Source organism: Eschrichtius robustus, chromosome 3, assembly GCF_028021215.1.
Source record: "Eschrichtius robustus isolate mEscRob2 chromosome 3, mEscRob2.pri, whole genome shotgun sequence".
Taxonomy (NCBI): Eukaryota; Metazoa; Chordata; class Mammalia; order Artiodactyla; family Eschrichtiidae; genus Eschrichtius; species Eschrichtius robustus.
The window spans coordinates 71,837,513-71,854,066 of record NC_090826.1 but is presented as its reverse complement, the minus strand read 5'-3'; the positions used below and the strand labels follow the sequence as shown (position 1 = coordinate 71,854,066).

At 32.8% G+C, this 16,554-nt stretch overlaps 1 protein-coding gene across 9 annotated transcripts in view; it reads right to left on the bottom strand.

Moving 5' to 3' along the window:
- Nucleotides 1-16,554, bottom strand: part of ADGRL2 (adhesion G protein-coupled receptor L2) — a 180,052-nt gene that overhangs the window by 43,063 nt on the left and 120,435 nt on the right. For all 9 annotated transcript variants that reach the window (XM_068540173.1, XM_068540170.1, XM_068540176.1 and 6 more), the window contains exons 4-5: nt 10,489-10,598; nt 3,646-4,446 (exon numbers count right to left, since the gene is read on the bottom strand). In XM_068540173.1, the coding sequence (XP_068396274.1) occupies nt 3,646-4,446; nt 10,489-10,598 (911 nt within the window). The remainder of the gene's footprint in view (nt 1-3,645; nt 4,447-10,488; nt 10,599-16,554) is intronic.

Below are 16,554 nucleotides of genomic sequence, written 5' to 3'. Positions count from 1 at the left end.
TCAAGAATATCCTGTAAATGGTAACAGAAAACATGGCAACTCACAATAGACTTGTATCATAAATCTAAACCCTACTTTACAGAGCCTGTCCCACAGTTATCAGGTGCCATATCAAACACACAGATTTAATGACTTAACATTCTACCTACCATTTATTATTTGAGTACAGAGACCTAGAAACGGTGCCAATAATGCTAATAAACATATTTAATAGGTACCCATGAAAATTTCAACAAACACATACAGAATGGTTCAATTTACTATGACAGTATTTACTAAGAACTTGCTAATTATCACCAGCTTTTTCCTGTGTGAAAAGATTTTAAGGACAATATGGGTGGTTATTTCCCTCTTCCAAGTCCCCAAACTCACCCATTATTCGCTGAATGAAGTCCAATTAGAGTTAGTCTGTAGCCTGGTAAGGCAAAACTGCAGATTTATTAAATTTACCCTTATTCGATGTCTAAACACACTGATCATCTTTTAATTAGCATCCATTATCAGTGGGAAGATGTTTTAAGAAATATGTATTCTATGCTAAACACTTCCTAAGTAATAGACCTAACTGGCTCTCTTGATAAAAAGTTTCCCTCATGTTGTTTAAGTGTCATACTTCATTATTACTCTAAGACAGATATTCAGAAACTGTCAAAACTCAAGACACAATATTTTTCAATAATGTTTGGGATATCACATCTGAAGACAGATAAAGTAAATATATAAATCAATTCAGATTAAGACATAGAAAAGAGTTAATATATGACTGAAATGGGATTTTTCTAAGCCCATTTTATAGAGAAAGAAAGTAAAAGAGGAAAAACACACCTAGTTCAAGGAAATGGAGCAAATTAACTACGCAGAGATCACAAAAAGCTAAAAATGTAAAGAAAAAAAGAAAGATGCATTTGAAAACATTATCAAGGCCAAGCAATAATATACTTGTGCTGTTAGGAATGAAAGGCTTGGGTTTATAAATGGGGAAAAGTATTGAAGCTAATACAGTGTGAAACAGTCCACAATGAAAAATTATCCATTTTACAGTACAATGTACACTTCAGCTATATACATGGTAGCAAAGCCAGTACATGAGACTTGCTGACAGTGGCTTACTGGTTTGACCTAAGTGTATGAGCCACAATAGTTCTGCAATGCCCCATCTACATGCAGTTAGATAACAGCACATATCTTAGATGAGCGAGACAGGAGTCTCTCCAAAAGCATTTGAAGATAAATTATAAAGAACATGTGAATAAGATAATACAATTCAAACATCAGCAAGAAATTTAGGTCAGATAAAACTTTTTACCACTAAGGGTTTAATAAGGGGTCAATACGAATTTTCACTTTCTGAGAATATATAAGAACGGTTAACTATTTTGGATAACACAACACAGCTGTAGGAATGCAGTTACCACATATGGCTAAGTTTCTCATTTTCGAAGCTGGTAACTGTTTTTTTCCAAAAAGCACCCAAATTATCAAAGATTCTTTCATCTGAAATGGATCAGGTTATTTACTAGAACATAAGCCACATGTGGAAAATGACATTATTACTCATCTTGTATTTCATGAAGTACTCTGTGACAAGCAGGGAGGCAATGATTCCTTGTTGAGCTGCATCTGTATTCAACTTTAGGTGCTGCCTGATTATGAATTTACATTTTTAAATTTTATTTTCTTTTTTTTTCTAATGGAGGGAAAGAGATTTACTGCTACCCAAGATAAATTTAAGAGCTGTGAGGGTAATACAGGTTACAAAAAAGATTAACACATGTATCTCCACAGTGTCAAATTTTGTCGATTACTGACCTTTTGCCTTTTACAAACCTATAGGATAAAGGAGAAGCATAGTACTAGCATTTAGAAAAACAACTGAGATATAGGAACCATCCCAAATTGCTGGCCTCAAGAGAAAAAAGATAGGTCTGAATTTAAAAATAAAGAATACTAAGATACTATCAACAAAGATTTTTATGTCCTAACAGATTTCATTGTTGAAAGTCTAACAATGGGACTTTGCTACAACTTTAACCCAACAAATTCTAGACATACATGAATTAGAGAAAAAGGGGGCTTATACTAAGTCATATGTCATTATTGCCCTTATGTTAAGAAGAAAAATCACATATTTTTGTATTCTATAACTCAAATTAGAAATTCAATTACAAAAGCCTACTGCTTTTGAGGTCCTAACCCTATGACGATATTTAGAACTTAGTAACATTATACCCTAAACTATGTGTGGGTATATGTAATTGTGTTTAAGTATGTGAATGTATACTGCTTTAACAGAAGAAAAAGATATTAATTTATGTTCCACCTTGTTGAAGAGATTGATTTAGTCACTCCAAGGAACATTCTGGCTCCTACAATTTTGAAGTAACTCAATAATGTGAAAATTCTAATTAACTCAGAAAATTGAAATAATTCAGATCTTTAAAACACAAATATTGGGCTTCCCTGGTGGTGTAGTGGTTGAGAGTCTGCCTGCCAATGCAGGGGACACGGGTTCGAGCCCTGGTCTGGGAAGATCCCACGTGCCGCGGAGCAACTGGGCCCGTGAGCCACAGCTACTGAGCCTGCGCGTCTGGAGCCTGTGCTCCGCAACAGGAGAGGCCGCGACGGTGCGAGGCCCGCGCACCGCGATGAGGAGTGGCCCCCGCTCGCCGCAACTAGAGGAAGCCCTCGCACAGAAACGAAGACCCAACACAGCCAAAAATTAATAATGATATTAATAAATAAATAAATAAAAAAAAAAACACACAAATATTATTGCTCAAATAGAAAAGACATAATAAGTGCAAGCTCTATAATAATATATTAAGAGGTCATTCTTTTATCATGAGTATGAGGTAATCTTGTTTTAATGAAATATTCAAAACTTCATTTACCCTCAAAAATTGTTCACTGCAGAACTGAATTAACTTGCTAAACTAAAATATACTTCCAAAGATTTATTAAGTAATGATCCTCCATAAAGATACCTAAAGAGAACACAAATCAAAAAATGCTAGCGGATTTGTCTTCATAAATCAACACTTGGGATCATTTAATGCTTAGTCCATGTGTAACAGTTAAAGTCACAGAAATACTGACCTAATACGGTCACAAATTTATTGGGAAATAAAAATGTGTTATTTTATACGATGATCTAGTAAGATGTTGGATGACTCCTTCTCCTACCCAGAGAGCAGAGGCCAAAACTTCAGAATACTTATGCCTGGCATTGTATATCAAGCCTAGCAATTCTCCTGGGACTTCCTAACAAAAATTTCCTTTAACCACTGGCACCAAGAAGTTAAAAGGTCTGCACATAGATTATAATCAATTCAGAAGTCAGGTAGAAAAAACACACAAAGCTAACAGGTTTGTAGTTGGCATTACATTTTTAGCAATGAAAATCTAAACTAACCAAGGATGCTACAATTTTTTGAAACCAATATGTAAACGAAGAAATTCAGAAAAAGAAAATGGACCAATATAAGGCTAAAATGTACACAGTATGTGACAATTTGAAATGCCACAATATTATCATTTGCCCTTGAACTATGAAAAGGGAAAGAAAATAAATAGGAAAAAAATTAAGAAGTCTTAAAAATAACCTGTTCATAAAAGATATAAGCATTAGCAAGCGAACATTCTTACCTTGGGCAGGATCAGGTGGACCAAACTCCAGAGAATATCGTAAAATAAAGTTATTGTTCCACACGTAGAGTTGGTTATCTCTTGGATTGTAATCCACTGCAGCAATATACTGATACTGGTTGGGGAAGGGAACATCTACATATTCTCCTCGGTTTAATCGGGTATTGTAAATATAATCAATTGCATTCTTGCCTGTTTCACTCTCATTGTCTTGATAAACTGACCTGACCACATAAAGGACTCCACAGATCATAAAAGCATTTGATGCAGCTCGTTTGTCATACACAGTCTCCCACGTTGCTTCAAAGCGAAGAGTGTATGGATTCAGTTGGCTAATAACTATCATTCCATTGTTCTGTTCAGTGGCATAAATGACCCATAAGCCATTTTCATCAACTGCTAGGTCAATATCAGTTTTTCCTCCCCATCTATATGGTGAGGTATCATGATAGTTAGCATAGTTAATTATGGCCTCTCCACTCTTAATTCTAGTCCTCAAGTCAAATTTCACAATATTCCTCGTTCTTTCTTTGTTAAAGAAGACAGCACCATCATATACCACAAATCCAGTACCATCTACTCGATTTGGAAGTTTGTATGTTGTTGTTTGGCGACTGTTTTGGAAATCTTCTAAAGAAGCATATTCTATTAAAGTATCGGTACGATATGGAGTCCAGGGCATGAAATAAATTTTATCTGCAGCCTGAAGAGGGTCCTTGCACCAAGCACCTGCCTTTTGTTCAGCTTCATATATACATGGTGAATCCACAATTGCTTTCAAGGTCCCAGGGCACACAAAAACTAACAGTCACAGAGAAAAGACAAGAATTAAGCAAAGTTAAAAGACTATACAGGCAAACGCAAGTTTTAATGATCATAGACCAAAAGAGAAAAATTCACTCTATTAGCATTCAATTTTACCGGAAATTATACTTAATACGAGTACTACCTTTCTTTCCTCAAGTTACCATAATTGATGTACCAGCATACAAAGCGGCTGGGGTTTATTTTCACAAATACAAACCTAAGTTTAAGATCATTCATGATTGAGCTAACAATGTACATTTTTGCTATGTGTTTTTATCTTATAATTCGGTAATTTATGCTTTAAAACTCTGAGCTTTGTACATAAGGGCGATCAAAGTACTTTTAGACCAAACTTTGTACCCTCCCTTCCTTAGCCCACTTATAAGCCCCCGAAAGCAGAACACCAAAATTAAGCAAATAAAACAAACCCAATGTGAAGGCTTATTTAGAACGTCTATGGAACTCAGACTGAAAACAAAAGTGCTTCAATTGAAGGAACATAAATATTCGGAAAATGCAATTAGAAGCAGAGAAAAGTAAATACGAGGAAAGGACTGATGAAGCGACCAGGAGACCCTGTAACCATGGCATGCTATGGAGAGGGTACTGGAAGCCAGGCAAGATGACACTTTAATAATAAAATATCCAAGGGTATCAGAAAAAAGAGATAAAGAGTGAAAAGAAACAGAGAAAGGACAGCTCCCCCTCGCCGACTTCAGAAATTTTACCCTGTCACCAGATTTAGCGGTCATATAATTTCAATGTAAACAGTCGACTTCTTTATGAGGTGCATTTATGAGATCCTGCTGATTATATATTAATGTCAGGAGTGTTGTAGGGGAAGGGAAGGGAGAAGGTAACATCCATAAGGCACATAACAGGGAGCTGGGGTTCAAACTGTATACATTATTTACCTTTTTGCTCCACTTCTATTTTAAGCATCGGAAGAAAAAAAAAAAAGTGCAAGGAAAAAAGAAAAAAGATTAAAATAAATTGACAGTCTAAGATTGAATTCGTAATAGATGCTAAATATAGGAAGAATAAGAGCTGCACTACTTTGGATAAAGAGAAACACAACAGGAAAACCTAGCAGGAGAAAAGATACTAAAGTTACATAAAAGAACATGGATCAATCATTTTAGTAGATTAAGGAGGCAATACAAATATGTTGGCATGTTGCTTCACTTAGTGTACCTGAATAAATAATGAAACTCTTCACTAATGCATGGTGTACATAACTCTTGCCTTTCCCAAGTCACTCAGCATTCTTATCAAGTTTTACTTTAAATAGGTAGGCTATAGACACAGATGCATGCATAGGTGTATCATCCCCATTTATCTTATCATGCGAACTCATTATTAAGCTGACTAAAATTAGGTAAGCATAACAACAGGGAAATATATTTATAAACATGGCAACTCAATTTTGAAGCTCAGGTCAAAGCTAATGAATACTGATATTGTTACATTTTTCAAAGACACTTATGTAAGAAGAAATATATAATTAAGCAGAAATTTTCTGTTTCTAGAAAAATCTATCTTAACTATAAAGAATCTGCCTCCTTTCCAGGAATATACAAGCCTCCCTCTTTACCCCAATAGTTATTTTGAAGGGTAGGCTAAGGTAGTACCTTTCTTCCCCACTAATAATTAGGAAATTTACTTATTTACATTTATATATACTTTATATTATAAAATCCTTATTAAATTCTCTACATCACATATCTCAAACTTGTAATATAAAGTCTATTAAAAAAAAGTAAGCAAAATACATACAAGGAAAAAGCAAGCACAGTAGGCAAGGAGAAAAAGGAAGAAAGAATTATGGTTAGCTTATTATGACATTGTCTACCATCATCAATTTACACAAAAGCAAGCTAGCATGCAACAACAATCATACCAAGCATTCAAAGCAAATACCTTGATTCCACAGACCCCATAAAAGGTAAATGCTTTCATAAAACAAACCTGATTAGTAGAGTTATAGGAGAAAAAAATCCTCCCTCCAAGAAGTTTAAAGAAATGGATTATGCAGTTAGGAAGTATGCTATGTGAGATTCTCGCCGGTAAATCGTATTCTAATAATTACAAACCATAAAATACTATTTTAGATTTTGTATGTAGGTTTTGAAGTATGTTGCCTGAATTTCATAAAGTGACCAGACTAATGTCTGTGATTCTCCCTCTTCCCTTATTAAAATGCATTAGGGTGTGCTAATACTGTATCTCCAAACTGACTACTCAAAGATACTGTAGTTGCACATTTCATTAAGATGCCTTAGCTTGATTAATTTTTTAAAATTATGATAATTCATCAAGATTAAATACTGACCTCCCGAAATACCTTAGGGAGAAACATATCACACAAATATTTTTGCCATAGGAAACCTTCCACATTAAGACACCACCTCCCCCGTCCAACTTGGTCTATTTAACCACTTTCAGGAAACATACTTGCTCTATTAATGCGTAAACCTGACTACATCCAGTAAAAAGGAAATTCAGTGTTACTGACGTGGAACAATTCTTTTTTACAAACCACTGGTCCTAAAATTACTGCTCAGTGAAGAGCAATATTATACCTGCTTAGAATCAATAAAGGAAGGGCATGGTGGGAAAATGAGGATAAAATAAATCATTAGTGTTGAGTCTGCTCAGACTATCTTTATACACAGCTATATTCTTCATTTTTAGGAAAGGACGATTTTACTGAAATACATCAATTAAATGCAAAGATGGGAATAATACATTTTAAAATATGTTACGCATTTAAAACAGAACTTAAAACAAGTTCAATAAAGAATGTAGAAAATATATTTTGTTTTCTATTAATTGAAAATGGCTGGGTTTTATTATTTGATACATTAAAATGACAGTGAAGTTACTGAGCAAAATATTAAATAGGGATGACTTCATTTACGATTTAACTATTATATTTATATTAAAGAAAATAAAATGGATATATATTGTATATAATTTATAATTCTAATGAAAACTGAGAAGTAACATTCAAATGTAAAAGTAAAAAAAAAAAATTAAATAAAACTTTTGATGATTGATGAAGTGCATAAAATATGGATATTCAAAACAAAAGACCTTACATTATGATTTTTATGACAACCCAAAGGATATATATCTGTCAAATCAGCCAAAATTCTCTCAACCGAGAAAAATATAAAAATACAATCAAATTAATGAAATTAGCATTCTTCATCACAAATATATATTGCAACTTGTCTTAAGAGACTGTATGAATTAATTCATAACAATACATTTACTATGCTATAGAACAAACATAAATACGTGACCCACTAACATCAGTGAAGGACACGGTTATGCAAGACAAGAGATCGACCCAAACAAACTAAAGCCTACATACTCTGTATCTGAAGTGACACACTATTTCATTTTGAATAATCTGATGTTTATTCATTAACAATGATTCAATCAATAGTAAAAGTGTTTTTTTCTCATAAAATAAAACATAGCTGAATTTATGGTATAACTTTAATAACTTAATGATAATTTGAGATAAGAGGGTACAAAAATCAAACCAAATCACACCTGTAGGATATGGAAATTCTGATCTGATTACTCTCCTTTATCTTACAAGATCCTTATGACTTCTTTTAAACACACATTCATTCAATTACTAATCAAATATAATATATGTGCCTGTCTATAAACATACAAAGTTAAAAAACAACAGCATTTATAATGGACTCTGTTGAGTAAATTTATTATAAAATTTTCAGAGATCATGGAAAATTTCTAAATTTTTTTTTAAATAAGTGGAAACAGTTTGGGATGGATATGCTCCTGAAGAATTTGCTCTGGATAGAAACTGGCATAAAGCCAGGTGGTAACAGACACATAATAAATGTTATCTGACAGTGACAGTTTTTATCAACTAAGTGTAAAGGGAGTATGCAAACATTACAAAGTACCAAAATACTATTAAAACAAGGGAAAAGTGAAAGCTAGACTCTTAAAGTAAAAACAATTATAAGAGATGGTTATAAAGGACAGAAGCATAAAGAAACAAAAGGAGAGGATAATGGGGAAAAGAGATTGAGAAGATACACAGTCCTAAATAAGATCAGAACAATCTAAAAAGATCCTTTCCATTAATTTTAATATTAGTGAAAATCATGCAATTTATAGTGTGTCACCACTGTACAGTATATAGGAATTATAATTACTTCTACTCTTTAGCAAGGAGTAGTTTAAAAAAGCCATAGACTTATTTCTGTCTCGTGCAAACATCTAGAAAGGTAACAGCAAATTAATTACCGGGTTTTTTTTTTAAGGACAAAAACTAAAAAGAACAAATACTGCTCTGAGTATAGCTATTTGCAAGTTTATTACACAATGTACATTACTTCTGGAGAACTGAAAAAGTAAATTTTGAAAGTTAGATGTTCCAGAAGATATCCACATTTTCCTTTCTTGAACAGCGCAAGAAATAACTTAAAAGTCTGAAAATAATATTTTCTTAACACTGTTCTTGATCTATAGACTAGATTACAGGAACTGGCTCCAGAAAGACATAATTCTTGGCAGCTCTGACTGATTCCACTGTTTGGGAATGGATGCTGTATTCCTTTTCTAATTTGAGGACAGAAACCATACTAAATTCAACTGAAAGTGACTTTATGGAACAAAACTTTGGTTAGCTCAAAAGAATACAATGTTCCTCCAGTGGCACAGGAGAATGATTATGTAAGCCACCAACACTACACACAGGAGAAATGATATAAAGATCAGTGCACTCAGCAGGCTTCCAATCCTACAAATGGTATAGAAAATACTGAAAACATAAAAAGCCTCCATTTCACAGTAACACAACACAGAGCAGGGATGAAAAGATAATCTGTGTTTGGCCTTTAACTGATACCCCACAAAAAGCCAATTTATCAAAACTGCGGGCAGAGAAGAGAGAGACAGTGCCTTCACAGGATGTGTCAGTATGTATTACAACCATACTGGGCATAGTATATCTATGTAAAATCAGCCCTTTGGTTTCAGAAATATTGATAGTTTGAACATATGAATCTAGCAGAACTAGTGATCTGGTTTTTGAGCTTCTGGAAAAAGCAATTTCATTATTAGTTTGAGTCCATCTTTTTTTAAGGAGGGAAGTCCTCTAAAGCAAATCATAAAATTGCTGCTAGAGAATGTTTAATTCAAATGCCTATGAATTAAGGTAGCATGACACGTTTATCCAATTTAAGAAGTAAAGAAGTCAAGAACAAAACCAAACAAATTACCTGATGAAAATTAAGTAATATACTTAATCTTTTTAATTGCCTAAAACGTTTTTTTCCTGTTGAAAATACAGAATCCAATTCATAAGTATGAATTCTGAGATTAGGAGGAAAGCTACACAGAATTACAGTATTAGCGGAAGCCTACTTATGAAGTTCCCAACTGAATTTTAAATATTCCTCTAAAGGATAATACTAAAAATGGATGTTGCAAAATTAAAAATATGTGCAAGGCTTTGTTACGTTTGTTTTATTTAGTGTTAAGATTTAGTCACTGAATCTGGTAAAGGAGTACTCTCTTAAGGACAAGGGACAAAAAGGAAAGCACTTGCCTCAGTTCCTGCAATGGTAGCTTTCACCAGGCATTAAAGTTACCCCAACAGCAGGTAGCCATTCAAGTAGCTCACGATTAAAACCGAAGTCAATTCCTTCTTTAGAAAACTGTGAGCCAAACCAATTTGTCAGCAACTGGTATTGGGCAAAAGTACAGATTTCTATCTGCCCTATTGAATAGCTAATTCAAGTTTGTTTTCTGGAAAAACACTAGCCTTAAAAGCCAAACACTTAAGAACACAGACAGACACTTGGCCAGCATCACACTATGGCTTCCGTCCACATTTCATGAAACTAATTGGAGGCCCGAGTCTGTTAGTGCTCTGCATGCATAATAGTTTTGTAGGCCATAAACATATGCTTCTTTCACATGTGTCCTCTTTCAGCATCAACGAGGAATGCTGTAGAAAGTGAAAAATACAAGCTTCATACTTACTGTAAGGGACACATTCATATTGGACCTCAAGATATTTGTATGTGCCAGGACATGGATCAGGAAATACATCTGACCCAGTAACTACTATACACTGTGTTCGATTGTTGCACCTGGAAAACAAAACAAATCAAACTTGTGTAACAATAATGTATTTGTTTATTTTTACTAAAGAAATATAATAGAGAACTGATCCATATTTTCTTCAAGCAACTAGTACCATAAATTAAAAAATTCAGCTGATATTAGGTTGCTGTAAAGAGTTACAAAAGTCCTATTTTCTTTATGTTGTGATATTTCTGTATCATGGGTCACACTGAATTTTAACTGGAAATAAAAAGAAAATCACTAACAGTTCTCTATTCTTTTAGTATACATTTTAATTGGAATTTTTGACATGTTCAACATGTACTGAAAAAAAAGAAACTTACCTGGATACTCACCATAATATTTAAGAATTAAAATTGACTTTAAAATGGTACTGAACAAGAATGGAACTGAACAAAACAGAGCCATAAACTGAATAGCTTGAAAGTAAATTTTGACAACATACTGAAACAAAGGAAGAGCCAGGTTTTAAGCTTATCCTCTAAATCCCGTTTTGTGTTAAGCGTTCTATTACAGGTACTTATACACTCTTGAATACCAGATACCAAGCTAATAGATCACACCTTCCATGCTATGGCCTGCATAAATGACAGAATGAATTTAAAGCATTTAGCATAGTGCGTGGTACATAATACTGAGTGTCTAAGCATTGTGTTACACTTACTATTTTCATAGAGCAATATGCTTATACTATCAACATGATATGACTATGAATTCGGTTTTTCTAAATTAGTACTCCCTGAAATACAACATTAAAAAGAATGTCACTAACATGATGCCTAGAATGTCCTATTTATTCCTATTGGAAGTATTTTCTTATTTTTGTGTTGTCATTAATTCATTATCATTGAGATTATTAGAATTAAGTTAGAATTCCAGGCAAGATGATATTTATTTGAGTTCTATGAATTTGTCCAAATGATCCTGTTATAAGCTATATAAAGGCAAGAACCATTTCCTTTATATTTAACTTGATTACAACCCAATGGGATGTAATATTTTCAGGGTTATTATTGTATTTTCTGCTGGTATATAAATTAGGAAGACAAAGCAAGCAGAGCAAGAGCATTTTAACAAAATTTACTTGATAATTTGAATACCAGACATTCTATAGTATATTAAATAACTAGACTATAGCATGGCAAATAAAGAATGAAAAAGTAGCCCAGTTTTTAGCACAACTAATTCACGGAGGGTGGAAGGAGAACTGTGTTAGAGAGGGGTAGGTATGTAAAGTCATGCACCTTAGAGCCACTTCAACTCAAACCAGGTTGATTCTTCCCTGTAGAGCAGCAAGACCTGAAAACTTCTATAGGATCAAACAGGTAAATTTTATAGGTCAAGGTATAATAAATGAACTTCAAATGGACATTTTAAATATTAAATAAATTATAACTAAAATTGTTTGTACAAATATTAAACTAATGATAACTTTTATCATAATCTGTAATACCTTAATGCCATATTTTTTAAACATACCATATAAAATAATTTTCAAAAGCACGAATAATGTAAACAATGCAGTGTCACATTCTTATGCAACATCATGTTTTACTCCCCTTATTCTGTATTTCTCTTAAATGGGTTCAATCATTTATAAAAATTTGCCAATGGTTCTCCATTTAGTGTAAATGAATTATTTTACCATGAATAGTGGAACAAATTTTATATCCTAAAATTTTAAACACCAAATGGATTTAAGATTTCTCAGCAGACCAACGTCTATTGTTTGAACTAATGTTTCATTTTCTTCTTAAATTTTACAGTAACAAGAGTTCATTGCTTCTTTTTAAAGTTTCTTGATCTCAGGAATTCTCAGCTACTAACCCGGTCCCCATCAAAAATTAAAAACTTTAATTTCCTTGCTTGCACTTATTCATACCTACAAAGATCGTCCCTTTATCTCACCCTCACACTTCTCAGAAACAAAGAAATCTAAACTCCTATGAGTTAGATATCCCTTTCATACACTCCTTCTATATATATTTTATAGCCACTAATGAAGCTCTGCCATGTTGTAAATGGTTTTAATATTTATTCAAAATATATTCATGGTAGAAATCCCATAAGACAACAATTCCAGCTGTGGAAAAAAACAAAACAAACAAAAAAAAACAATTCCACTCGTGAGTAAACTTTTCATATACTTCATCACTCTTCCCTTCCCATTGGAGCCTCCCTCCCCACCAAACCAGGAACAGGTGAGAGAGAAAGGGGACTGTACTCAAGGTTGAAATAGACCAAGAGCACGAAGGACTTTGGACCAAGGTGAAGAAGGAAGTTGCTCAAAGGATTTGGAAATTTATATCATTTTTTCAAAACTAAAGAACATACTGACGATTTTCCAGGTTTCTTCCCACTGTAAGAGCAGATAAATAAATATGACTTTAAAATGGGATTTGAAATATCTTTTAGTCAATGTCACAGTATGTTGGCAGGAAGTATACAAGGGATAAGTAGTCCTGTTTTCATTATATTTTGTTTAAAAGAAGACAAACACCATAAAATGAAAAATAACTGCTCATATTTACTCTTTTTCTGAACAACTCTGCATTAGTCACCTGACCACAATTACAAGTTCAAATTAATGTCAAAAGCAATTATAATAATTTATATCAACCACGTAATTTTTTAAATTGCTTTTAATAATCATATTGTACAATGCATTCACTCTAAGACAGCAAAAAGTATTAATTTTAGGTCTGTGTGCTTAAGTAAAATTGAAGGTAAAGAAACTTAATGGAGTTCCTGCAAATACAATTATAAAGATTTCTAGAATTCATGGCCTCTCAAGATGTCAAAAAGGTTCATTTTATATATCAGAAGTGCAAGAAATTAATCTTGAGGAAAAAAGGAATTTGGGTGCTAAAACAGTAAAGGGTCAGCAAGAAGAGGAACACAAAGGTATGAGAATATCAGATTTGCATACTAGTATCTTGATGCATGGATAAGAAAACCTAAAATTTTAGAGGACCAAATGATGGAAATTATTAAAAATACAGACTATGTAAATTCCTTTATGCAAGTAGCCTTAAGTTTCCAAATACAGAAAGTGTGAGGAAACTAGGGAAAAGGAAATACCCAATGTGAGCTGTTAGTACTAAGAAAAATCTGAAACTTCCTTAACCAATACACTGCTGGTAAGGCTGTAAAACTGTAAACTGCTATCATTCAAGATGATAGGGAAAGAGAAAGCAATTAGCCACAGAAGCAAAGTAAATTCCCACCAACCGCTCAGCTTCAAGTTTTCACTCTAATGAAAATAAAAAGTCACAACTAAGCCAAGAAAGGAAAGGCATTCAGTTGTTTGCATTCTCAGCCCTAAGTGCAGTTCCCCTCATGAGTTTCTCTCCCTTCCTCCAGAAAAAAAGATTTATCAGTTAAGGTATGGTTACATTAACAATTAAAGTATCAGTATATTTTAGTAATACCATGTGGATTCATGATGTTAAAAATTTATACTTTTCCTAAATGTGAAACATAAAAATTCAGTATAAATGAGAACAAGGCAGAAGAGGATAAATAGGGTTTTTTAAATAGGTGGACCTTTAATTATGACTTGAAGGAAATGCAATTACTGTTCATTATAAAGAAACATTTCAACTTCTAAATAATTGATTTTATTTTATTTGGTGTTTGTAAGGCTGCACAGATGAGTGAGGATAGTTAAAGCACTGGTTCTCAAAATGTGGTCCTCAGGCCAGCAGCCCCAGCATCAACTAGGAACTTGTTAGAAATTCATTCTCAGGTCCCACCCAAGACCAACAGCCTCAGAAACTCTGGAGGCTAGTACCCAGCAATCTGTGTTTTAACTAGCGCTGCTGATGATTCTGATTTATGAGGACCACTGGGTTAGAGACAGGTTTAGGTACTTTAGTAAAGAATAAATTATATATGAGAACACATGCTTTTACTCTATAAAGCTTAATAAAATGCAAGTGAAATAGAAAAGCATTTAGTGATGACTATGATTTATGCAGCAAGTACATAATACAGCTTACAATGTTAACATATCTTCTCTTGCTAATTTTAATCATAAGAATCAAGGGTTTTAGCTGCTCTAATGTTGAGCCAGCAGGCTAGTTATTTATAAATTCCTAACCTGAGGGGTCTAAATAAGTACAATTTCTAAGTACATGTATACATCACATGTAAGCCCATTTTCAACAACAGAAGGAAAGTATAATCTTTTCCTAGCTAATGAAAATATCTAACACTAAACAAATCTGGAAATAAAATTTTGGCAATCTGTAAAAATATACTGTGTTCCCTAGAAGGAAGGTATCATTAAAAATAACAAACCAAAACAAGATCCACTATAATCATTGCAAATTTTTCTATAGTCAACCTTTGACTTATTTATTCAAATACATTTTAATAAAGTGGCTCAACTATAGGAAAACATTATACTATACAATTGTTTTTAGAAAACTCACGGGGCATAAAGGCAGCCCTTGCAAAAATTTACTTCTAAGCAATTTCTGGGATATAATGTATGATTTAATACCACCTACTAAGTTAATGTAAAACTACATACGCACTCAGTCTCAGATCTAAGTGTATGATCATTTTTAATATTCTAACCACATTTCCCAAAATTTCCAAGTTGGCATGTGTAGATAAAAGGCTAAACATTATTTTACATCGTTGGTTTGAAAGCACTATTAAATCACCTATATGTTATTTCTATACATTATTTTAGGTTGCAACTTTCTATCATATTACATATTTCTTCCTCTAATTTTCTAATCTAAAATATATATAGAACACAACAGTCATTCTGCGAATCCCATAGGTAACTAAAATAAATCCAATAATAAATGCTTGGTAACATTAAGTTGAAATACCAGAATAAAAGTATTATATCTGATGTTAATATTCATAAAACTTACATTTTAATCATAAAACCCATCAACCATAACACAGAAAATCCTAAATCCTGCTTTATAGGCCATAGAGCTGCTTTAAATGGAGCAAAAAAAAATTTGAATTTAAAAAATTATTTAAAAACTCATTCCTGTAAGTCTTTCTACTTTAAATGGGGAAAAAAAATTCTATTCAAAAATAAAGCTAAATGTACATCTCAAAAGTTGAAGAAAATAAAACAAAAAATTTTGGAGATTAACAGTTTATTAATTTACTTCCCATGCATAAGGAAATACCAATATATTTGCTTATTAGCAAAACTTAGAGTACGATATTTAAAGTCAGTGACATTGTCTAGGTTTGTGCACAGTATGTAAGAGAAAGATACTTTAAGGAATATCTAATGAATCTCTTAACCATCACAATCAGTAGATGGTAAGAAGTTAAAAGTATTATAAGTCTATTTTATCTTCTAGATGTAGTCAATGTTCTCAGGTTTCAACATTAAATTTTAAGACATCCACAATATTTTTTTAAATTAAGATAAATATTGCCAAGAAAAATGTGTAATTGATAAAAATGCATTTTATAAATGTATATTATCATTAATTTACATACTAGTATATGGAAATTACGTATAAATTATCATGCACAGATTAAACAGCAGAATTTGAAGAAACATTATCTTTTTATTTAGGGGACAGTAGTGCTTCATCACCAATGAAATATTAATAATGCAAACAAACTATTAATATGCTGCTTTTCCTTAATCTTTTAAAACTGTAAATGAACGAAGGAACAATGCACACGTTATAAGCTGAGAATAAGCTGTATGAAAATCACCAGCATAGCATATCGTTTGACTCTGTTCAGAAGCAAAATTATTTGCTAACTGGGGAGATGAGTGTTTAAAAGCAGAGGCTTTAGAATAAAAAAGAATTGGGGTTTTAGTTCCAGCCCTGCTGCTTACTTAACTGTGAGTCCATAAGCAACATATTAAACCTTTCAACCTTAGCTTTCTCATCTGTAAACCATAATACCCTCTTTAGAAGTTTGTCGTTAAGGTTAAATAAGATAATGCAGGCAAACTCTTCG